This window comes from Mastacembelus armatus, unplaced genomic scaffold, assembly GCF_900324485.2.
Source record: "Mastacembelus armatus unplaced genomic scaffold, fMasArm1.2, whole genome shotgun sequence".
NCBI lineage: Eukaryota > Metazoa > Chordata > Actinopteri > Synbranchiformes > Mastacembelidae > Mastacembelus > Mastacembelus armatus.
Window position 1 is genome coordinate 183216 of NW_022872938.1, and position 26072 is coordinate 209287.

Consider the following 26072-nt stretch of genomic DNA (forward strand, 5'->3'; position numbering starts at 1 on the left):
GGCTACAGTACTGAAAAGAAACCTGGGATTGTTCTTATTTTCCTCTATGAATGATGAATAGTATACAGTTCTGGCTTTACGGAGAGCTTTTTTATATGTTAATAAACTGTTTTTCCAGGCTAGAAAAAATTTCTCTAAATTTGTGGAGCGCCACTTCCTTTCCAGCCTTCGTGATGCCTACTTTAAGGTACGAATATGTAAAATATAATATGGGGCTAATCTCCTCTGATTCACTAACTTCTTTTCAGAGGGGCCACAGTATCGAGTGTTTCACGTGAGGCTACAGCACTGTCAACAATATGATCAATTTGGTAGGGAGTGGGATTGAGGTAGCTGCCCTCCACTGTGTTGGTACTTGGCATAGATGTAAATAGAGATGGAATCATTTTCTTAAATTTATTAACAGCGTTGTCAGATAAAGATCTGCTGTAGTGGAATTTTCTTTCAAATGCTTCATGATCCATCATCTTAAATTCAAAAGTTATTAAAAATGATCTGACAAAATAGGATTATGGGGAAAAACTATTAAATGTTCAATTTCGATGCCATAGGTCAGAACAAGATCAAGGGTGTGATTGAAACAGTGGGTGGGTTTATTAACATTTTGAGTGAAACCAATTGAATCTAATATTGAATTAAATGCAGTGCTGAGACTATTATTTTCCACATCTACATGAATGTTAAAATCTTCCACTATATTGACTTTATCTGAACTAAGCACTAAATCAGACAGGAAGTCTGGAAATTCAGTTAAAAACTCTGAGTAAGGGACAGGTGGACGGTACACAATGACAAGTAGAAATGGTTTTTGTGTTTTGCAGTTTGGATGTGAGAGGCTCAGAGTGAGGCTCTCAAATGAGTTATAACTGTTCTGAGGATGAAAGTTTAATAATAAGTTTGAGTGGAAGATTGCAGCTACTCCTCCACCCCGACCTGTGCTTCGAGGAACATGATAATTTTTATGACTGAGGGGGGGTTGATTCATTTAGACTGACATATTCATCCTGCTGTAGCCAGGTTTCAGTAAGACAGAGTAAGTCAATTTGGTGATCAGTTATCAAATCATTTACTAACAGAGATTTAGATGAAAGAGACCTGATATTTAATAATCCACATCTGACTGTTCTATTTTTCTGTTCAATAAGAGGAGTGGTCTTAATTTTTATTAGATTTTTATGAATAACTCCTCTTCTGTTAACTTCTGGTTCATTTGTGACCTCTTCAACACTGAGCCCTGACATGACGGCAGCTGCTGTATGGGGAGACAAAATACTCCACTGTGTTTAAGACACTTTTTTAGGATGTATCAAAAAAGGACAATGTTGTTCCCTAAAATGCCCCCGACGTAATCGCTGTCTTACTCAAACACCTTTCGTTTTTCATTTTGTTTTGTTTTCCACAATGCTCGCATTCAAATATGAAAACAACAAGAAGGCAAGAATACTATACAGTATTTTATAATAAGTACAGAACTAAGTAAAATTTAAAAGGACTAATTATGCAGAATGACACATATTGCATTAATGTGTATTATCTATATATTGCATCATAATTACTGGTGTGTCATTGTTTTAATAAGATTCATGTTATAACAGGTACAGGTGGAGCTAAATTTTAAATATACCTTATATCAGCCAATGTATAATAGAAGTGCTTTACATAAGGCAGGGAGGGAGGGGTTTACTTTTCTACCGGTGACCAGTAATCATACAATTGTATTTTAGTCCATCTGATTCTAAAATGAAATAATAATTCATTAAACAATATTTGACTGAAATGCAGTGAAGCTGAAGTGGTAGAAAATAGAAATAGTACAGTACAGATTCCTCTGATTCTGTCTGAATTGAGTAGTTGTTTACTTGAGTAAACTTTACATTACATTCCACCACTGATAAATTAATTATACTTTTCAAAAATTGCCACTTTTTTGTTTCTAGTACAAAAATAAATGTTTGGTTTAGGCAATGTAGTAGCATCAAATATCTATTTTGATGCCACAGGTGTGATATTTACCACCAATATGAGGTGTGACACCTATAACGTACGTCATAGTAGACCTTTTCTAACTGTGTACAGGTTGAGCACAAAAAGTTGTGATGGGTACAACACTCTTTGGTAGCATTGTACCCTACAAGAGGCACAATCAATACACAGAGGGATTTACAAAGTCTGGAAAAAAGGGGATTAGGTTTTAAAGCCCCAGGCTTCCTTTTTTTGGTTCATCTTCCATCAACTGATCAACATGAGAGCCTGGTTAATTAACATGGCCAGACAAACACTGATAGGTACAAAATGGCAAAGCATGTGCAGCCAACATATTTCATTCCCAATACTACCAACTGTGGTCACTTTTCCTGTTATTATGCTTGCTGTGTTACAATTAACTATTAACAGTAACCTATCTCATTCTGTAATGGCTGCACATTCTTTTCCCACAATTTATAAATTTAAATACATTTAAAAAGTAAATTAAACATCTAGTTCTATGATTACTATCACTGGTGATAATTACATATAATTACAATATAATTACAAGACGGTGCAATGCGTGTATTGTAAAATGGAACTGGCGAACCACAACAGCACTCTGTAAATACTTCAAAATCTGAAAAGAAAGCATCCAGTTGCAAACCAGAGCGGCTCACGCACCGGAGCCAATACAAGGTAACGTCATTGGAAGATGAGATCATTTCTGTCATGCATGATAGTATTATTATTTAAAAATGCAAAAGTCTGTTTTATGCAATTACTCTAGTAATCGCTGAAATATTCGGTCAAATACCTGACCCCAAAAATAATCAATAGCTGCAGCCCTACAATAATATCTGGGTATTCTTAACAACGTCACATCATTGTTTTAAAAAATATTGATATCTATATCTAAATATTGATGTTTTTGCACATCTTTAGTAAGTCCTTTCCTGTCACCCACCTTTATTTTGGAACTCTTTGTCACTGTGTAGTGGACTAAGAGGCTTCTCTTAATATGAAATAATTAATAAATCATTCTTTCTAAAGTTACAACGTGGCATGTGAATTGTGGTTTGGGGAGGGAGCAAACCTATTCTTATGTTGTGCACCTTCTCCCCTAGACAAGCGTGTAACGTGTAATTTCAATTTAGTAGATTTATTTGCATTGAAGAATCATCAACATGTACATGGACATCTCTTTGTTCAGGAAATCGCAGTCTGCAAGCAGTTAGCTGCAACCAACCAACAAAGAGAAGATGCCTATCCTTAAAATTACACAAACGTATATATGAAAATGTGTGACTATCTGATTGGTCTAAACTGGTGGGGGGCAACTGTGGTTTTAAACTTAGTTCCCCCTTGATTAGTGCGCAGTCCGGTCCCAATCTCTCGGCACTTTCTTCATCCAATCCCGTGGGACAGCGCCCATCTGTGAAATCTGAAGAATTCTTTACTGCCCGTTTATAGGCGCCCCTCATCCTAAGGTAGTCTGACCTGTAACTCACGTTTACCACGACAACGGTTTCTGGGGGGCAACTTCTACTTCTCTATCACAGTTACTATACTATTCTCTATGCTACATTCTTTTACAAACAGTTAATACAAAGCATATAATATCTTCTAATCCTTACAAATGCTGCTGTCAGGGATAGAGGCTTCTCCTCTCTTCTCCACCTAAATACACTGACACGCGTGTTTCCAAAATAATGGCCCGACATTACCTGCTGGCACAAAAGTACTCTACTACATACAACTACCAGTAAATGTGTGTAATCTTTAACACCTAATGGTCTAATGGATGGAATATTGGAATGGGGGTCGGACTTGTAACCTGAAAATTGCAGATTCGAGCCTCAGGTCTGGCAGGAATTGTCGGTGGGACAGAGTGAATAGCCAGCGCCCTGTCCACCTTGGATGCTGGGCCATCCTCCTGTGAGATAAATTGGAGGTTCCAGTCCAGCTTTTTCTTAGACTGATGAAGCCACCTGGAGGGGTGGTGAAACGTTTCGGCCTTAAAACCGAAAGTCTAGTTGCCATGACTCAACCTTTAGATAACTTCCCCTCCCCTTGGGTCTGAATACTTATGTAAATGAGAAATGTCAGTTTTTCCTTTTTAATAAATTTATAAACATTCCAAAAATTCTGTTTTCATTTTGTCATGATGTGGTACTGAGTTTAGATTAATGAATGAATTTAAACAATTGTAGTATTGAGCTGCAACATAACAAAACTGAAAAAAGTAAAGGTGGTCTGAAGACTTTTTGAATGCACTAATGGGATGTCAAACATTAATTAAGTAATGTGAAGAGACATCAATTTAAATCTCTAAAGTGGTAAAAAAATCCATTAGAGTTTTATGATTGATAGGCATTGAAAATGGAAATGCCATTTATGGTTTTAGATTGTTCTATCATTTTATTTCACATGGTTTTTCTCTTGGCCTTTCTTTTTTCTCTATAGACACAGAAAAGAAGAAAGGAACTCAGATCTCACAACAGTCACCACTGCAACAATACCTTCACAACATCGCAGAGTTTAAAGATTTATGAACATGTTCACACTGCACAGAAACAATACAACTGTGACCAGTGTGGAAAAGCCTTCACAGAGTTAGGCCACCTAAAGACACATCAGCGTATTCACTCTGGAGAGAAGCTTTACAGCTGTGACCAATGTGGGAAATCATTCACAGAGTTAGGCAACTTGAAAACACATCAGCGTGTTCATTCTGGACAGAAACCATACAGCTGTGACCAGTGTGAAAAAGCCTTTACACAGCTAAGCCAGCTAAAAACACATCAGCGTGTTCACTCTGGACAGAAACCATACATTTGTAATCAGTGTAGTAAAAGCTTTTCACAGATAGGCACTCTAAAAGGACATAAGCGTATTCACTCTGGAGAGAAGCCATACAGCTGTGACCAGTTTGGAAAGGACTTCACAGAGTTAGGTACCCTAAAAATACATCAGCGCATTCACACTGGACTGAAACTGTACAGCTGTAGCCAGTGTGGAAAAGCCTTCACACAGTTAGACACTCTAGAAAGACATCAGCATATTCATTCTGGAGAGAATGAGAAATGATAACCTATATAGCTGTAACTAGGAAACCTAAAAATACATTAGCATATTCACAGTGGAGAGAAACCTGAACAATGTGTAAAAACCTTTGTTTATTCAAGTGATCTAAAAGCCCATCCATGCATTCACACCAGGAAGAAATGGTGAAACTGTGATCACTGTGATCAAGGTTGTCTATATCAAGTAGTCAAAATAACCAACAGGACATTACAATGTTGTGAGCAGGACATGTACACCGGTCCAAAACCCTTCAACAAGTCCATCATTTTAAAAGCTAGGGTCACTCGATAATTGCTGGTGAAAACTGTGTGTGATAGGTCTGAGACTGGCTTTTGTCTTTGATTCTCCTTTGCTTTAAAATGTAGTTATTTTTGACTTAGACTCATTATCATTAATTCTTAGTAAATGCCTTTAATCTGCTAATGAAAATAAGTTTGTATTATTTAGTGTTTTATCATATTTGAATGCTGTGTGCCAAACATAATCAGTGATTTTGGTGAAGAACATTTAATGTGATATTTTAGAAACATTTATGGTACATGATATATTTATTGTTTTTCTGTTATATTTCATTCATCAACTGTTAGCAATGATTTGTACCTAGTATATTTTCAATATGTAGTAATTCTTGCTCTGACTTGAATCGAAGTAATAATTAACTATGTGGCTACTATGGATGTGGTTGCTTGTTTAGACTGTGGCTGATCGGTCATTTTGGCTGAAGTAGTTATTCAGCTCATGGATGAGGTATATAGAAATTCATTGAAATGCTCAAAGCGTGGTGTAAAATCCCACTCTGACATGATCTTCCTCACTTGATGTAGCTGGATGTCAGTGTGTGAATAAAACCCAGAAAGACATTTCTCTGGTGTGTAAGTCTGTATTAGCACAAACTGTCTCCACAGCTTTACAAATAGAAAATTAGTTTTAGAAACCTGTTCCTTCTGGGTTCATAAACTGTTGATACATTCCTGATTAGGGGTGTAAAAGATGTGAAAATTATGATTTATTCAATTCAATTCAATTCAATTTTATTTGTATAGCGCCAAATCACAATACAAATCATCTCAAGGCACTTTACAAAAACTAAAACTAAAAACCCAACAATTCCCTTATGAGCAAGCACTTGGCGACAGTAGAGAGGAAAAACTCCCTTTAACGGAAGAAAAAACCTCCAGCAGAACCGGGCTCAGTTTGGGTGGACGCACACGCACATTTGAAAAGTAACTGATCCACCTAGTGACGCGGGATGCGCGAGTACACGTCATCATAGCCTACATTGCGTTTCTGTTTGACTTAAACGCTAATGAAATGGAAACAGCTGGGAGAAAACGAAGAGAAGATACATCCTCCTGAGAACCAAGGAAAAAAAATATCTTAAAACTTAACTTTTTTTGTGATTTCCTGCCTATTTGGAGCTAAAACAACAACTCACAATTTAGATTTTTATAAAAATATTTTTATTTAAATTTTATAGCATGTCCACTGTAGTTGACAATGGAGCTATTTTATTGTAAAATACCAGCGGCACTTCAAAATCTGTCACAAACAAACAAAAACTGTCTGCAGAAAGACTTTAGAAACTATTAAAAGATTAATCACAGAATTTCAAAGCATTTTTCAATTCAATTCAATTCAATTTTATTTGTATAGCACCAAATCACAATGCAAATCATCTCAAGGCACTTTTCAAAAACTAAAACTAAAAACCCAACAATTCCCTTATGAGCAAGCACTTGGCAACAGTGGAGAAGAAAAACTCCCTTTAACGGAAGAAAAAACCTCCAGCAGAACCGGGCTCAGTTTGGGCGGCCATCTGCCTCGACCGGTTGGGGTGAGTGGATAGAGCAGAGAGAAAAGAACAGCAATAATAAACAACAACAAATAGACACTGCAAGTTGGTTGGGTTAGTAACTGCACATCAGCGATATACAGCTCCAGGACCAGGGACACCTGCAGAAGGTACAGAGAGAGAGAGAGAGAGAGAGGGAGGGAGAGAGCACAAACTAGGGGAGAGAGAGAGCACAAGGTTAGTAACATTCAATGGTGGAATATACATGAGGTGGGAGAGAGGGGGGGGGGGGGGGGGGGTAGGGTAGGGGAGCTCAGTGCACCGATGGTCCTCGGGCAGTCTAGGCCTATAGCAGCATAACTAACTAAGGGATGGTTCAGGGTTGCCTGAAGCCAGCCCTAACTATATGCTTTGTCAAAGAGGAAGGTTTTAAGTCTAGCCTTAAAAGTACAGAGAGTGTCTGCCTCCTGAACCCAGGCTGAGAGCTGGTTCCACAGGAGAGGAGCTTGATAGCTAAAGGCTCTGCCTCCCATTCTGCTTTTGAGAACTCTGGGAACCACAAGTAGGCCTGCACTCTGAGAGCGAAGTGGTCTATTGGGATAATATGGTACTATGAGGTCTTTAAGGTATGAAGGAGCTTGATTATGAATGGATTTGTATGTGAGAAGAAGGATTTTAAATTCTATTCTATATTTTACAGGGAGCCAATGAAGAGAAGCCAATATAGGAGAAATATGATCTCTCTTGCTAGTTCCTGTCAGGACTCTGGCTGCGGCATTCTGGATTAATTGGAGGCTTTTTATTAAGATATTAGGACATCCAGATAGTAATGAGTTACAGTAATCTAGCCTTGAGGAAACAAATGCATGGACTAGTCTTTCTGCATCATTTTGAGACAGGATGTTCCTAATTTTGGAAATGTTGCGCAGGTGAAAGAATGCAGTTCTAGAAATTTGTTTTATGTGTGAGTTAAAGGACATGTCCTGGTCAAAAATAACTCCAAGGTTTTTTACAGTAGTGCTGGAGGCCAGGGCTATGCCATCTAGAGTAGCTATAATTTTAGAAAAGTTATTTCTGAGATTTTTAGGCCCAAATATAATGACTTCTGTTTTCTCCGAGTTTAAAAGTAAAAAGTTATTGGTCATCCAGGCTTTTATGTCAGACAGGCTTGAAGTCTGGTTAACTGGTTTGTGTTAACAGGTTTAATAGATAGATATAACTGAGTGTCATCCGCATAGCAGTGGTAATTAATAGAGTGCTTCCTAATGATATATCCTAAAGGAAGCATGTACAGGGTGAACAGAATCGGTCCTAGCACAGAACCTTGTGGAACTCCATAACTAACTTTTGTTCGTGTGGAAGGTTCATCATGGACATGAACAAACTGGAATCTGTCCGATAAATAGGATTGGAACCATTTTAACGCTGTTCCTCTGATACCAATCACATGCTCCAGTCTCTGTAATAAGATGTTGTGGTCAATGGTGCCGAATGCAGCACTAAGGTCTGGGAGGACAAGTATAGAAACAAGTCCATTATCTGAGGCTAAGAGAAGATCGTTGGTAACTTTTAACAGTGCTGTTTCTGTACTATGGTGTGCTCTAAATCCTGATTGAAAATCTTCAAATAGTTCATTCCTGTGTAAGTGGTCTGATAGCTGCTTAGCAACAGCTTTTTCTAGGATTTTAAAAATAAATGGCAGGTTGGATATTGGTCTACAATTAGCCAAGACTCCTGGATCAAGACTAGGCTTTTTGAGTAAAGGTTTGATTACTGCAGTCTTAAAGGCCTGTGGTACGTAGCCTGATACTAGAGATAAATTTACCAAGTCCAATAAAGATGAGTTCATTAATGGCAGGGTGCCTTTAAGCAGTCTAGTCGGGATGGGGTCCAAGAGACACGTTGATGATTTCGATGAAGCAACTACTGATGTAAATTCAGAGAGATCTATAGGAGAGAAGCAGTCTAAACATAACTGAGGTCCTACAGATGATTCAAGAGCTACTGTAGTAAAAGATTCATTTATTGCAGGTATAGGAAGCATCTGCTGAATTTTATCTCTAATAGTTGTGATTTTATTTGTAAAGAAACTCATAAATTCATCACTGCTGAGAGCTAAGGGAACACTGGGCTCAACGGAGCTGTGACTTTTTGTCAGCCTGGCTACAGTGCTGAAAAGAAACCTGTTCTTATTTTCCTCTATTAGTGATGAATAGTATGCAGTTCTGGCTTTACGGAGAGCTTTTTTATATGTTAGTAGACTGTTTTTCCAGGCTAGAAAAATTTCACAACAGGGCACAAAATGAAAGCCCATGTTATGAAACAGAGTCAGGACCGAAGTGCGGATTCAGAGTCTTTTGAAAAGTTTATTAAACAAGATGGAAGAGTCAAATGCAAACACATACATCCAAGCAAAAGTTAAATAAAACATGAACATTGGCAATGTGGAAAATTTTCCACAAGGGCTTTAAAATGTCTAAAGGACACCAGACTGTCCAGATGAAATGATTTCTGGGCTGTATCCCATAGATGAGGAGCAAGATGACTAAACATTCTTTTACATATTTCAGTCTTGACACAGTGAGTTTGGAGGGCGTCACCATGGATACACTTGTGGGTGAGGAGGGAAACCTTGTACTCAATCCTGAATGAGACAGGGAGCCATTGAAGCAATTCATGGAGGGGACGATATGATCATATTTGATCATATTACCCTAATCAAGATCCTGGCAGCACTGTTCTGAATGTACTGCAGCTTCTGGAGGCTTTGTCAGGGATCCCAATGAGGAGCACATTACCTGGGGGAGACATAGGCATGGACAAGCTTTTCTACATCTGCACAAGTGAGCATAGGGTGAAGTTTGCCGATATTCCTCAAGTGGAAAAAGAGGTCTTACACAAATGTTTGATGTAATCCTCAAAGGTCAGATGAAGAGTCCAATTTAACACCCAGGTTGGTGACTGATGTTGAAAGTTTAATATCCTGGCCAGAGAAGGTAACACTGTTAATGACAGATGTTCGAACCTGGTTTGGATTGCTGATTAGGATGGCTTCCATCTTGGAGCTGTTGCTGCAAGAAATTTTGCTTCATCTATGCCTTTATCTCCTCCAGGCAGGTGGTCAAAGTGGAAGATGGCAGGACAGCAGATGGGGTTGAGTTGGTCCTGACGTAGAGTTGAATGTCATCAATGCTGATGACATTCAACTCTACGTCATTGCTATGCAGCAATGAAAAGAAAATCAATTCCAACTGATGACATGACAGAGGGGCAGCATGTCCGCAGTCCTGGGCTGCAGGTCTGACGTCCGTTCGATGCCTTTCTTCGCTCTCTGTCTGGCCGCTGCAGGGTTTTCCCATGGAGTTTGGTTGATGTGAGATGGTCAGCTGGAGGTGAGCTGTTTGCTACAGGACAGCCACATGTGGGGAGGATGTTTTGGGTCTCTCCTCTGCGTGGGCAGTAAAAACAGTCTCTACATGCTCTCTTTCTGAGGTGTTTTTCTCCTCAGAGAGAAAGGGTCTCGAGAAGTCTGTAGATCTCTAGAAACCTGCAAAACTCTGTCTGAATCTGTCTGGAACTCTGTTCAGAGTTCTGTTCAGTATTCTGTTGGTACCTCTGTTCAGGAATTCTCTTCAGCTCTTCAGCCATTCTGTTCTGGAATTCTGTTCTACTCCAGGGAAGGGCCTGTTTTGTCTGTCTGTGTACTGTCTTTTGTGTCTTGCCACGCTGGCACAATAGCACAGATTCTATATCACACCGTAGTCTAACAGCCATGCTCTGTATAAGTCTGATCACACATAAAGCAAAGCAGAAATATACAAGAACAAGATATAAAGACTAGTTCACAAGTCAATGTTTCGGCTACAGGCCTGTCTGAAAGGGAGTAGTTTCAAAGTATTTACAGCAGGATGTGAGCCGAGGAAGTCTGTTTCCCCCGGGCGCCGCAGCATTGGCTGCCCACTGCCCTGGGTGTGTTTGCACGGTGTGAGTGTGTGTTCACTGCTGTGTGTGTGCACTTGGGTGGGTTAAATGCAGAGCACAAATTCCGAGTATGGGTCACCATACTTAGCCATATAAGTCACTTTCACTTTCACTTTTCACTTTCAATTTAAAGTTTCAAATAAGAATATGCTGAGTCACAACAGCAATCACCACAATTATCCATAACAGTGCCGAATTAACTATATGTTATCTCTAATTTGAAGCAAAATAACAATGCACCAAAAAATAAAATAACAATGTTTAAACTGTGATAAAATAAATACTTACGGACAAATAATGTCCAAGGCAACAATGTAATAAAGAAAATTAGCAGTAGACGATCTGTTCTCTACCATGTGTCAGTAACTCTGAGGGAATTTCCAGCTCTAAAACTACTGCTGCTAACTGACCACAAGGGGGCACTGCAATATACAAAACTCTATGCATAAAGCAATTGAAAAGTTTTTAGCAGCTGTAAATGCACCCAACCAGAGGGTAGAACAGTGGATGAGTGGTTAGCACTGTTGACTCACGCAAGAAGGTCGTGGGTTTGCAACCTGGCCTTTTTCTGTGGAGTTTGCATGTTCTCCCTGTGCTTGTGTGGGTTTACTCCGGGTACTCCGGTTTCCTCCCACAATCCAAAAACATGCATGTTAGGTTGATTGGTGACTCTAAATTGTCCATAGGAGTGAGTATGTGCAGCAAGAGTTATAGTTGAGAAGGGCGTAATCAGACTATATATACTGTGTGTTTCCTTGTTTTCAGTTCTGTGGCTACATGCATTAGAAATAGTGTCACAGAACTCCAGATATTTGCTCATATTTGCTGTATTTGCTCATGTAATCTGTTTTGCTGTGGAAACAATAAAAGTATAGAATCTTCAATAGGCTACTGACTGATCTCTTCAAATAAACCAACTCGGGGGGACACAGGTGAAGTTCTTGTCCCAACAAATTGGGGGCTCGTCCGGGATTTGAGGAGAACTAAGCTCTATGATACCTGGGTGTGTTGCACATGTGCAGACTCTTATAATCAGGAACAGAAACCAATGTCAAAAGGGAGGAATAGAAGCGAGCCTGCACCTCCTCCACCACCATATCAGGAAGTGAAAACCCACCGCCCCCAAGCGCAGCTCTACCCAGTGTTGACAGTTAGAGGAGGAAGTTTAGATATAGAGCCTGCAGCAGCTGTAGGAAGACACAGAGTGAGAGAAAGAAAAAGGGACAATGGGGAAGACGAGAGTAGTATATTTTCGGTTTGTCTTGTGGGCATAAGCGGGAGGGATCACTTTTTATGATCGTTTTTTATGACAGTCATAAAAACAATAAAACCATAAAATCGTCGTCACGCTCTCCTCCCACCGGGCGGCGCTATTTTCCTATTGGTCATGACGTTGTTTGTGGGATGTGTCTGTTAGGGTGTATAAATGTTTGTGCCTCATTCAGCATGATTTTATCTAAGGACAACTTCAAGCAACCATGGGCCACGGCGGAATCTCTAGCGACATCGTTATCAGGGGCGGATGCGGCAGCGGGCGCGTCGGCGGAAACAATGGCGGCAGGCATGCGTCGTGTGACCTAGGTACGTGTACTGCTGCTGTTCCTGATGCTCTGCGTAAGCGGCGTAGAAGGCATGTGTCTAGCGGTGCTGCAGGTCTCTGCGAGTGGCTGTATGAGGGTGCAACAGGGTACATTTACAAGTTTAAATACAGTGAGGGGTGGGTAGTGTTTTATGTGGAAAATGTGTGCAGCGGTCTAACCATACAGCCTGGAGCATACACCCCTATCCGGTGTGGTACAGCGACTGTGTCTCATGGTTTAAGGATTTTTATTTCATCCAGTGGGCAGACTGGTATGGACTGCAACATGTGTTTGCCAAGATTGACAATGCGATCAAAGAGGACGAGGGTATCTCAGACCCTGATAGGGTTAGGAGATGCTTGCTTTATGATGACATAGAAATTGCTGAGGAAATGTGTCACTCGTCTGCTGAGCAAGCTGCGACTCAGAGCCTGTGAGACAGGATGGTAAGATTCTGCAATCCTATGCCGGTGCGAAGTATGATAGTTAGGTGTGCGCATGTGGGTGTGTGTGTGTGTTTAACTGTGTTTAACGATGAATATCATATTTCTAAAATAGAGATTGACGGGCCCCTGACTCTGGAGGAATTGTCTTGCGGGATTTACCCAACAGCATCGCCGCATTCCGGAGATGAAGAGCAGTCAGTGATCTTTGTGGAGACGATGGAACAGGCTGTGGAACACCTGCTGTGCAGAGCGCTTGCTCAATGTTGGATCGACCGGGAGAAATGGTGCCACGCCTGCGTAGTTGACTGTTTGTTCCAGGAAAATCACGAGTTCTTTGGGGGTTCCCTGCAGACTTCATGGCGCGTCGTTTTGACTTCTTTATGGAGAAACTGTGGACAGCTCGATTCATTCCGACTCTCTCAGCATACGTGCGCAAGAACGGCATGGTTGTTGAAAATCCGAGGATTGCAGGAGCTGCCAAAGTTATTCTGCAAAACCTGAAGACTTCCAAAAAAACGCATCAACGCCGATGAGGTCTGGGGCTTCAAGAATTTTGCGGAAATTGAAAATCTGTCAGTCCTCGTGGACACCTGGGCAGCAGGACTAGTGTGAAAACAGTATTGTTCCATGCATCCATTAAGGGTCTAGTTAAGCTTTTTCATTGTTATCTGTTTTTGACTTAAATACTTTTGTATTTGTTAAGGTTTTGTTGTTTTTTCATGAAATATTTCTGTATTTGTGAAGCTTTCCATCATTATCTGTTTTCATTAAACGTCTCTGTATTCATTAAATATTTGTGAAGCTCTCCATCATTATCTGTTTTGATGTTTTTTCATTAAACGTTTCTGTATTCATTCATTAAACATCATGGCATGTATGCTTTATTGTATTACACTGTCTGGGAACCATGCTGATGATTTTGTGAATAAAAAACATGAGTTTTGAAAAGAAATTAGTCATTATATTCCAGCATGGAGGGGGCCATGCACAGAATTTATCATGATCCATCCCACCCCGGCGGTCTATCTGGTATTAACAAGCTGCACAATGCAGTTAGAGCAGCCACAGGGATTAATCCTGCATTATCTGATGTCAAAAAATATTTATGGTCAGAAGACGCATACACTTTACATGCACCCACCAGGAAAAATTTTCCCAGGCGACGAGTGTTGGTGGGAGGGATTGATTGCCAACACCAGTGTGATCTTGTGGACATGAGCGAATACGCTGCAGAGAATGATAAATGCATGCGCGAATATTATCAGCTAATCCAGACAACTGGACAGCATCTTAAAGACAGATTGCTGGCCCTTACACAGGAAGATTTTGTTCAGGGGTATGCGCTGTTCTGCTTTAACCTGGAGCCTGATGGCGGGGGAGGGGCAAATGTGTCTTTAGTCAAAACCAGAAATGTCAGACTGGAAGCAAGGTTCCAGACTCCTTTGGCACGCACCGTTAATTTAATCTGTTACGCAGTCTATGATTCACTTATTGAAGTATCAAACAGTAGACAGGTACTGGTAGACTATTATTGAGATATGAATACGATCGAATTGACTGGTGCGGCTAAAAGGATAATTGGAGACAGAACCTATTTTGTGGGCGTGAAGCCCTGTGACCATCTGACCAGACTCAAAATAACCAGACGTCCTGCAGCGGTGATTGTAAACACCATTCCTTCCACCTTGCCTGGGGAGCACTGGCTGGCTATATATTTGACAAGTGACCAGTGAGCATATTTTTTTGACAGCTTCGGGCACGCCCCCGACAAATCCAATCCCCATATTGGCAGGTTTCTCCTAAAAAACGCTACCAGAGTGCTTTATTCACGTAGTCAGGTCCAGGCGCCCTTCTCGGTGACCTGCGGCGAGCACTGCCTGTTTTTCCTGAGGCATATCCAGAAAGGCATGAGTTACAACAAGTTTATTAAAAAATATGGTACCAACCTCGCTCGCAATGACCAGATGGTCTCAAGCTTTGTGGCTAGAATTAGACCTGCATCTGTACACAACAAGTTTACATGTGTTAAATGCGTATTTCTGAGATGATAAAATGATATTGTGTGTGTCTGTGTGTGTGTGTGTAATGAGCCAGTACACTGCATGTTCATGTTCAATGTGTATTTCTGAGGTGATAAAATGATAATAAAGATATGCTGTGTGTATATTGATCCATGGAGTGTTTTTATTTACTAATGAGATAAAATAAAGACCTTGTACACAGAAATACATTCAAAATGTTAGAAAATTTATTACAGGTCACAATAAGCAGGACAACAAATATTGTCAAAAATACATTCAGCAGGTCAACAATTATTTCAAAAACACATTCAGCAGGTCAACAATTATTTCAAAAATACATTCAGCAGGTCAACAATTATTTCAAAAATACATTCAGCAGGTCAACAAATATTTCAAAAATAAAAACATTCAGCAGGACAGCAAGTATTTCAAAAATACATTCAGCAGGTCAACAAATATTTCAAAAATAAAAACATTCAGCAGGACAAGTATTTCAAAATTGTATACATTCAATATGTCGGTGACATCACAAATACCTCTCACATTGTCACTAGCACTGCAAATACATTCATATATGAAAAAAAAATACATTCAGCATGTCAGGAATTTATTACAAACACATTCAATATGAAAAAATACATTCAATATGTCAGGTCATCATCATTACAAATACCAGGTCAGAATTGTCTTAAAAATGAGTTAGTATTGCTCCCAGGGCATGGATGTATGTTTGTGACGTGCAGCCCTTATAGGTCTTGGAGGGGCTGTGACGGTGTACGAGGAGCTAGATTCTACCTCGTCTTTACCTGTCTTATACTCTTGTATGACCTGTCGTGCCTGGGTGTTTGATACTGCTGATAATGGTACATTCAGATCTGCAAGTGTTTTTAGAAACTGCTCCCAGCCGTGAGGAGTCAGAGACCCTAAGAATTAAATCGTATAGGTGTGTGCCTCTGATCGTCTGGTTGTTGATTCTGACTTCACCCCGGGCTGACAATGAAAACACATCTGGTGATCTAGACAGTGTAGACATGATATGCTCTGCATTTTTTCTCTGTCTCTTGTTTCAGCACCTCGTCAACCACCAAATCTCGCATCCTGCTGTCACTCTCCTCTCCAGATGCTCTCACACTCTCATCATCACCACTACCTCCTGCAGACCCCTGCATGGGGGGCAGCGACAACGTCAGCACACCCTTTTCACGCTCGCCCTGTCTCACCAGTGTGAGATACCTCTGTAGAATCCCTGCATACTTTTTGGCCTTCTCGTGCACATCAAGCCCTTGGTCATATAAAACAGCCGTCATCTCCCGGTCAAGGTCATTCTGAACAGTCTGTCTTATGTCACCACTGTCCTGGTTTTGCTTTAACATCTCCAGCTGGTGATGCGGGACAAGATACATTATGTCTTTAACTCCATTATACCACTGCATGAATTTCACCTGCTCATTCTGGGGCATCTTGTCATAGCCGTAATAGTCCAGGGACGGGTAGGAGCTTCATAAAATTCATTTTCAACAGTGTTGAATTTGTGGGGGAAGTACCCTTTGAACATCCCCTCGAACCCTAGGGCAGCTAGTGTTTTAGCCAGGCTCATTGGCAGAAAGCTGTAAGAATCGATCCACTGCTGGTTGTAGTCGTCATCATACATCATGATGTTGACAACGTTGACAAAGCTCATACAAAAAACAGCACACATGGTTATGGGACACCCACTACAGGTTCTCACAAATCACAGTGTAGTGGCGTATGTAAATTCTCAGGCATTCACCGTGACTTCACTTAGACAGAGAAGGCTGAGCAAAGCATTAGAAGCACCTAATCTCACATTCACACATGAAGGGATCAATATGGCAAACCACATGATTGCAGGGGAGCCACATTGTTGCCAGGATAAAGTCACAATAGATGCTAAGGTGAGATCAGATCTGCAGACTAATGCAATCCCAGGGGCAGAAACATGGTTTACAGATGGGTGTTGTTTTAAGCATGACACCAAAGGACTGCAGGCAGGATATGCTGTAGTTAAGTGGACAGAACAAGACTTTGAGATAGTGGAAGAGGGAAAGTTGGAGGATAGGCCCTCACCACAGAGAGCAGAGATAGTAGCTGTAATAGCAGCACTAAAGTTGGGAGCAGGAAAGAAAGTTAATATCTACACAGACTCCGCATATGCAGTGGGAGCAGCACAGGTAGACTTGGGACAATGGATCAGGACAGGGTTCCTCACTGTGGATCAAAAGCCTATAAAACATGAAGAAGAAATGAAGGAACTGGCGGAGGCACAGGCCCTCACCACAGGCACTCTAGAGAAGGAAGAACATAAGTTCTTGCAACAGTATGATCTCTAGAAGAGATCAAAAGGGGGAATTGTGAGGGGTCAAAGATAAAAGATTGAATTATTGTAATCATTGGTGTAAAGACCATATATGGGAAGTGAAATATTACTGAGCATATACTGGTGTAGAGACCATATATAGGAGGTGAAATATTATTGAGCATACACTGATGTAAAGGCCATATATGCGAACGAGCTGAGCAGCAAGAGTTACAGTTGAGAAGGGTGTAATCAGACTATATAACCACTGTGTGTTTCCTTGTTTTCAGTTCTGTGGCTACATGCATTAGAAATAGTGTCACAGAACTCCAGATATTTGCTCATATTTGCTGTATTTGCTCATGTAATCTGTTTTGCTGTGGAAACAATAAAAGTATAGAATCTTCAATAGGCTACTGACTGATCTCTTCAAATAAACCAACTCGGGGGGGACACAGGTGAAGTTCTTGTCCCAACAGTCCACAGCTTCCAGCAGTTTGAAGCTGAGTTTGGGTCGCTTCCGGTGGGCAGAGAGACACGGAGCGGACCATGTCGGCGGCTGCGGGATGGATGAAAATGACGTTGATGATCTGGGTGTGGGTTTTTGTGATGACCCTAACTCGGCTCAACACGGCAGACAAATCGCACCGGGAAGTGGACGGAGGTTTGGCTGGTTGGGACGTGGTGTTCTTGGTCTCTGAGTCGCCTGTGAAGACCCGGAACGGATTTTTTCCGGTGTCGGTCTGGAAGTTTTTGGAAGGTAAAAACACGCACCTGGCCGGTCGATTGAAATCTCTAAATATGTACGTGAGACTTTTTTTTCTTTTCTTTTCTTTTCAATTTTTTTTAGAACCGACCTCTTCTTGCGGTCTCCGTGTTTTTATCGAGTTTGGTTTCAGTTTTGCCGTTGGCCTTGATATCGCCATGGGGCCAACTTTGTTTATTCAACGTGTGTGAAATGTTCCTAGGTCGGTCTTACAGTTATCAAATTTAATGTTTAATTTTTTTAGAAAAATGTTGAGTTGATCTGACTTCACCTTTAACACTTCAAAGCCATGCATGTTCACATGTTCTGCACAGCTGAGGCTCTGTTTAAATGCAGCCCGAATTCTAAAATATGAACAAACTAAACAAAACGACAACCTGAACACCTGAAATTTCCAGGGAATTAAAGCAGCTGAACTTGTTTAAAAATAAACAGTCCCTTCACTGGTTTAAGAAATAAAAAGAAACACAAATGATTCTGGGAAAAAATAAAATGTTTTTTTCCCTCTTCAGCAAAATGAAAGAGTAGTGTTGGGACAAGAACTTCACCTGTGTCCCCCTGAGTTGGTTTATTTGAAGAGATCAGTCAGTAGCCTATTGAAGATTCTATACTTTTATTGTTTCCACAGCAAAACAGATTACATGAGCAAATACAGTCAGATATATCTGGAGTTCTGTGACACTATTTCTAATGCATGTAGCCACAGAACTGAAAACAAGGAAACACACAGTGGTTATATAGTCTGATTACGCCCTTCTCAACTGTAACTCCTACTGCTCAGCTCGTTCCCATATATGGCCTTTACACCAGTATATGCTCAGTAATATTTCACTTCCCATATATGGTCTTTACACCAGTGATTACAATAATTCAATCTTTTATCTTTGCCCCCTCACAGTAGTTAAAGGTTAAACATGTCTTTTTGTCAATTTTCTGTTTTAACCTGGATTTACAGTTTGGGATTTTACGCTTTCAACATAGAAGTGTGGGTGTGGGGGGAAACCAAAGCTGTTAAACACTGATAAAAAATAAATAAATATATATATATATATATATATATATATATATATATATATATATATATATATATATATATATGTATATTTGGATGCGTAAGTGAATATTGTGCACCCCTGGTGCCACAACTGTGGTTCTGAAGATGAGTCTGACAGGTGAAGTTTGACTTGATTTGAGATTTGTTTGACAGGTTTTATTTGAAACTGATTGAAACTATGTTATAGTTGTAGTTGAATTTAATGGATGCATTCCAGGTTTTATTCAAGTAAAATGATTAAGCTTTTTTTGTACTTTAATTCCCTTTTCTGTAGAACAGGGGTGTCAAACTCATTTTAGGTCAGGGGCCATATGGAGGAAAATCTATTCCCAAGTGGGCCGGACTGGACCGACAAGGCAGCGAGCTCTGGGCCAGCTGACAGGTATAGGCCTACTTGCTCAGCCCCACGGTATAAACAGTTTGCCTGCTTAACATACTTGCCATTGCGACACCCAGTGGACATATTTAGCACAGCAGTTTCTTTAATTGAAAAATTGCAGCTAATTTAAACTTCAAATCATCTCGCGGGCCAGATTAAACCTGTTTGCGGGCCTGATCTGGCCCGCAGGCTGTAAGTTTGACACCCCTGCTGTAGAATAAGTAACAGATTTTCTCGATGAAATCATTCTGAGCATATTCAAATATATTAACCCTTTTATGCTTGAAGTGTGAATGCCATAATCAGGATTTTTTTTTTTTTTCTGTTCTTGGTGCATCATGAACTTTACTTAATGTGGTTGGCTTTTTCATTGAAGAAACTATTAAATATTTGAAATGATGTTTATGTATTTTAAGAATTCTAATACTTTTCAGTTAAATGCAAAGTCACTCCTAAGCTGCTCAGCCTTACTGGCTTTCTGTCAGCCATCTTTAAGAAATGTTGCTGCCCTTACAATGGCTGACCAGCAGGTCACAGAGTATGGGATGACATACTAATGTCCACTGTACTGGTATGCAACTACACAATCAGAACCCATGCACACACAAGAAATCAGTTTTGAAACAGCTGTCCACTGTAGGACTACTGTGCATGAAATGGTTAATGTGTGACTCATTAAAGAAGTTCAGTTTTCACTTTGACGCAATGGCTGAAGCAGTGAGACTCTCCAGTCCTGATGTGCTTTTTGCTGGTCCAATTTCAGAGCATACTGAGTCCTCAGACCTGGGAGTACCTCAGTACCGCTGCAGTAACATGTCCCTGTTGGTCCGCTTCTCCCTCATCTGACATTCACACCTGCGTCTGGAAGGTGAGTTGTGCACCTGCTGTAGCATTTTCCACGTTTCATGAAGAGAGTCCCACTTTTCTAAAACTGGAGTGTCCAAATTGAGTTACTGGACCAGACCCCTCTCTGCTGTAAGGGATGATGCTGCTGTGGAAAATGATCTGTTGTCTTTGTCTCCACTGAACAATCCCATGTTTTCCCCTATGTTGACAAATTGCATGAGGTTTTTTTTTTTTTTTTGTGCAATAGATCTTGTGAATGCAGCCTCACAGAGAAAATTCAGACACTAATGGACTTTTCTTCTACACTGATAAAAATCTGCTAAAGTTAATGCTGAGATTTGGCTCTGTCACTTCCTTTATTTAAAATATGAGCTGAAGCTCAGAGCATTTACAACAAAATTTGGAGCAGAGTTCATCCAGTCTCTGGAATAAATGGGTGTCACTTTGTTTTTGTTTGTAAAGATGTGTTTATACTTTGAGCAGTATTGTTGTCTTGTGCAGGGGTGGTTTACAAATTCAGTTTTCATTTTTGCCTTTGACAATCAGCCTGGACTTGTGGAAACTAGTGGGACTCATGGTTCCTTTAACCTGATATTCTTATACATCTGTGAGAGCACCCAGAACCTTTGCTCAACAAAGACATGTTAAATTACAAGTCCTCACAACAGACCAGGTGGAGTTCAGAGACAGTCCTGATACCAGTGTAGAGTGATGCTGCTGGTGAAGTATCCTTTGTGTTTTTGTTTGTGTGATATACGTTATGTTAAACCTGTTGCTTCCAAATTTTCTCCCCAGACAGGAGATTGTCACTGCAGGACAGATGTCAAGGTTCTCTTCAGACCTTTGAACCATGCAACTGCCACACGGAGTCATGGGTAAGAACTTTTTATGTATTTATACTGAGACTAAATTGAACACCAAGATATTTGTTGCAAAATGTCAGTCAACCATCAGACTGATTCAGTTCAGCGAGGGAAAGATCATTTCATGTTCTGCCTGATCTGGAAAACATTAAGTCATTACTGGAATCTCTATTCTGGTTATCAGCTGGTTTGTCTCATTTGATCTCATATTTGTTTGAGTAAATACAGAATCAAATTACAGTGTTCACACTGTAGAATATAACTGTTTACAATTTAATGTTTTAACAAGTTCATTGTTCCATTAATCAGCACTAAAAGCAGTTTGACAAGATAAAATATTGTAAGCTGAGACAGAACCTCATTGGCTAAAAACTGGAGGTGCTGCTCTGTGACTGTTATTGTTCTGTTATGTGCAGATTTCTAATGGAACATGGTTTTACCAGTTCAGACTGCGTTACTTTGACCACCTGCTGCAGGCCAACAGGACTGGTGGGGCTACTTGCAAGACTCCTGCAACTGGCACCACTGTCAGTGACCTGCAGACCAGCAGGTGTCACTGTGAAACTGCCTTTTGGAACAAAACTGAAGAGGGTAAAACACCTGGGTAACAGCAGCGTAGCTGTGAGAGCCCAGACTACAACCACCCTGGACACTGTGTTTGTGCACATATCAACACCACCAGACACAGTAAGGAAGATCTGAAATGTGATTGGGTTTGTGCAGAGTTGAACCAGAGCTAATATGTGAATGTTTTTGCAGGACTCCATCTTTGAAATCATTTATGTTAACTCAGCTGAAGAAGTGTCCACAGTGCTGGCAACTTGTTTCACTAAAGTAACACGAATTAGATGGAATCGTCATCAAAGATTTGTGGAAAAGCATCATATGTGGACATTTTGCGACGTGGATGAAGGAAGTCTTGACCTGATAGAACCATGTCCAGATGATGACACAGGACAACCACAGGTGATGTATGCTGAAGATGACATCTTTGAATGTCTGGGTTTCAACGAAGCTCCTGAGGGCTCATATACTGGTGGCAATAGCCCAACAAGTGCTGCCCAAATACCGATCACAGTTAGAACAACTCCACACACAAACATGGCCACACCTCTAACAAGTAGTTCTGCTACCATTCGAGACCACAGCTCCAATGTTAACTAAATCAAGTGTAGCTCAAACCACAAATTTGCCATCAATGCCAATTACAGTGATCACAGCCCCCACCACGACACCTGGTCCAACAGTTGGAACAGCTCTAACTACGAGTGTTTCCCGGTCATCTCCTGCAACTACTGCAAATCAAGCCATGAGTACAGCCTCATCTCCTGCTACAGTCAGTGCTACTACTAGCATGAGTGTGGCTCAATCCCACACCACAACTAGGGCTCACACCGAAACTGTCTCATCTCCAACCGTATGTGTCACCCAAACAATAACTACCTTGTCTCCAACTATAAAAATCACAGAAAACTATTCAACCACAAATTCGAGTCAGCCCAAACAACCACTAGATTGCCTTCAACCCCAACCTTTAGGTCAGCTCCTAGTACCGCTAGCTCCACTCAAGCTGTGACAACCTTGCCTCTAACTATGGGACTCACAGACCAGGTGTCAACCACAAATTTCAGGTCAGCTCCTAGAACTGCTAGCTCCACCCAAACTGTGAGTACATTGCCAACAAGAATCTCCCAATCAACTTCAACCATGATTTTCCAGCCAGCACCTACAAGTGCTACCTCCACCCAAACTGTGAGTACGCTGCTTCAAGCTACAAGAATCACAGAAACTGGATCAACCATGACTTTCAGATCAGAACCTACAACTGCTAGCTCCACCCAAACTGTGACTACCTTCCTTCCAACTATGAAAATCACCCAAACCCCTTCAACCATGATTCATTTAGCACCTACAACTATCCTCACCCAAACAACCACTAGATTGCCTTCAACCACAACTTTTAGGTCAGCTCCTAGTACCGCTAGCTCCACTCAAGCTGTGACAACCTTGCCTCTAACTATGGGACTCGCAGACCAGGTGTCAACCACAAATTTCAGATGAGAACCTACAACTGCTAGCTCCACCCAAACTGTGACTACATTGCCGACAAGAATCTTCCAATCAACTTCAACCATGATTTTTCAGCCAGCACCTACAAGTGCTACCTCCACCCAAACTGTGAGTACACTGCCTCAAGCTACAAGAATCACAGAAACAGGATCAACCATGACTTTCAGATCAGAACCTACACATGCTAGCTCCACCCAAACTGTGACTACCTTCCTTCCGACTATGAGGATCATCCAAAACCAGGGTTGGGAACCTGACCAGAGGACTCAGCCTTCACCTGTTGATGACCGGCAGCCTGACCAGAGGACTCGGCCCACACCTGGAAACAACAATCAGACTGGTCCCTGGACTTGGCTTACACCCAAACATGATCAGCAGTCTGACCAAAGATCTCAATCTGCACCGGGTGATGTCCGGCAGCCTGACCAGAGGACTCGTCCCACACCAGGAGATGACCGCCAGCCTGACCAGAGGACTCAATCCACACCCGAAGGCGACCGGCCCACACCTGAGAACACCAAGCAACCTGGTAAGAGGACTCGGCCCACGCCAGGAGATGACCGTCAGCCAGGACTCGGCCCACACCTGATGACAACCAGCCTGATGACCGGCAGCATGACCAAAGAACTCAGCCTACACCCCGAGACAAAGGGCAGCCTGACCAAAGGACTTGGCCCACACCAGGAGACGATCATCAGTCTGAAAAGAGGACTCTGCCCACACCCAAACATGACCGGCCCACATCTGGGAACACCAAGCAACCTGATAATTGGACTCGGCCCACACCTGATGACCGCCAGCCTGACAGAGGACTCAGCCCACGCCATGAGATGACCGCCAGCCTGACCAGAGGACTAAGCCCAGACCCAAAGACGACCGGCCCACACCTGAGGACACTCAGCAACATGGTCAGACACCTGGTGATGACCAACAGCTTGACCAAAGAACTCGGCCTACACCCCGAGACAAAGGGCAGCCTGCCCAAAGGACTTGGCCCACACCAGGAGACGATCGTCAGTCTGAAAAGAGGACTCTGCCCAGACCCAAACATGACCAGCCCACACCTGGGAACACCAAGCAACCTGATAAGAGGACTCGGCCCACACCTGATGACCGCCAGCCTGATGGGAGGACTCGGCCCACACCAGGAGATGACCGCCAGCCTGAAAGGACTCGGCCCACACCAGGAGATGACCGCCAGCCTGACTGGAGGATTCGGCCAACACAGGAGATGACCGCCAGCCTGACTGGAGGATTCGGCCAACACAGGAGATGACCGCCAGCCTGAACAAAGGACTTGGCCCACACCAGGAGACGATCGTCAGTCTGAAAAGAGGACTCTGCCCACACCCAAACATGACAGGCCCATACCTGAGGATACCAAGCAACCTGATCAGAGGACTTGGCCCCCTCCCGGTGATGGCCGGCAGCCTGACGAGAGAACCCGGCCCACACCAGGAGAGGAAGTGCAGCCTGAACAAAGGACTAGGCCCAGACCAGGAGTCGATCGTCAGTCTGAAAAGAGGACTCTGCCCACACTCAAATATGACCGGCCCACAGCTGATGACCGTCAGCCTGACCAGAGGACTCGGTCCACACGAGGAGATGACCACCAACCTGACCAGAGGACTAAGCCCTCACCCAAAAATGACTGGCCCACACCTGCGGACACTCAGCAACATGATCAGACACCTGGTGATGACCGGCAGCCTGTCCAAAGAACTCGGCTTACAGCTTGGCAGTCTTCTAAGTTGAGTGTGATTTGATCACAGAAGACTAAGAAAGCACAGCCCTCAAATGTGATGTTTTTGACCGTTGTTTTTTCCTTTTGTATATAAATAAATGATATTTTACGCATCTGAAATGTCTCATATTTTACTTTATTAAACAATATTACTATGGTGTATTTTTGGCATTAATTACTCGTGAAATTTAAACGTTTCTTTACTAAATAATACAAAACCCTCAGACTTTTGCTGAAAGTTTTATCTTAAAATATTAGATGTTTAAATCATGTTGTGATGCTGTGTGTGCGTCTGGACTGGAATCAGCATCAGTCAGTGCGTGGACCAGTTGCTAAGATAATCCCACAGATAGCAAAGAATGTTAAACATACATTTGTGTAAGATTACCATTTTTCTAAATTAAGGAGACAGCTTTTTCACAATTTTCAGATAGCAACAGTTTCTGTGTTCTCCAAGACATGATAGAATAAAACTGTATTCTATCATGTCTTGGAGAACACAGAAACTGTGGAGGCAGACAATTCGCTGTGGTGACTCCTGAAGGGGGCAGCCGAAAGGGAAAGAAGAAACCTATGTCCTGCAGGTGTTCATTTTCAATTGGCTGAGTTACAGTGAAAACATAAGTACTCCAGAATGACACAGCCCTCATTTCTAGGTGTTTGTTCTAATTGAAAATGTTTCTTTCCACAGGTGCATTTTCTTTCCTCCCATTCAAATCTTAGGTATAATGTTGGTGTTAATTAGAATGCAATGAGTGACTGCATTTATCAGGTTCAGTTTGGGTGGCCATCTGCCTTGACCAGTTGGAGTGAGTGGATAGAGGAGAGAGAAAAGGACAGCAACACTAAACAAACAGACACTGCAGGTTGGTGGGGTCAGTAACAGCACATCAGCAATATACAGCTCCAGGACCAGGGACACCTGAAGAAGGTACAGAGAGAGAGGGAGAGCACAATGTTAGTGATATTCAATGGTGGAATATACATGGGAGGAGAGGAGGAGAGCTCAGTGCACAATGGAAAGTTTTTGGGCAGTCTAGTCCTATAGCAGCATAACAGGCATTGTTCAGGTCACCTGAGCCAGGCCTAACTATAGGCCTTAACATAAGGTCTCCTTTTCAAAAAGGAAGGTTTTAAGTCTAGCCTTAAAAATAGTGTCTA

General features: G+C 41.7%; 1 protein-coding gene and 1 pseudogene across 2 annotated transcripts; both read left to right on the plus strand.

Annotated features, from left to right (window-relative positions):
- LOC113129667 (zinc finger protein 431-like) overlaps positions 1-26072 on the plus strand; it is a 155731-nt pseudogene that overhangs the window by 17198 nt on the left and 112461 nt on the right.
- Positions 17746-24867, plus strand: LOC113129706 (cell surface glycoprotein 1-like). Of its 2 annotated transcripts, none has more exons than XM_026305766.1 (5): positions 17746-17949; positions 20152-20256; positions 21030-21109; positions 21514-21784; positions 21857-24867. In XM_026305766.1, exon 5 carries the CDS (start codon positions 23231-23233, stop codon positions 23999-24001), a length of 771 nt encoding a protein of 256 aa, XP_026161551.1. In that variant the 5' UTR covers positions 17746-17949; positions 20152-20256; positions 21030-21109; positions 21514-21784; positions 21857-23230; the 3' UTR covers positions 24002-24867. The 2 variants fall into 2 exon arrangements, with proteins under 2 accessions (XP_026161551.1, XP_026161550.1); XM_026305765.1 differs by lacking the exon at positions 17746-17949 and adding an exon at positions 19281-19391.

What these genes read in the sequence shown, in the direction of transcription:
- LOC113129706 (XM_026305766.1), top strand. Translation starts at nt 23,231, where the DNA reads ATGATTTTTCAGCCAGCACCTACAAGTGCTACCTCCACCCAAACTGTG.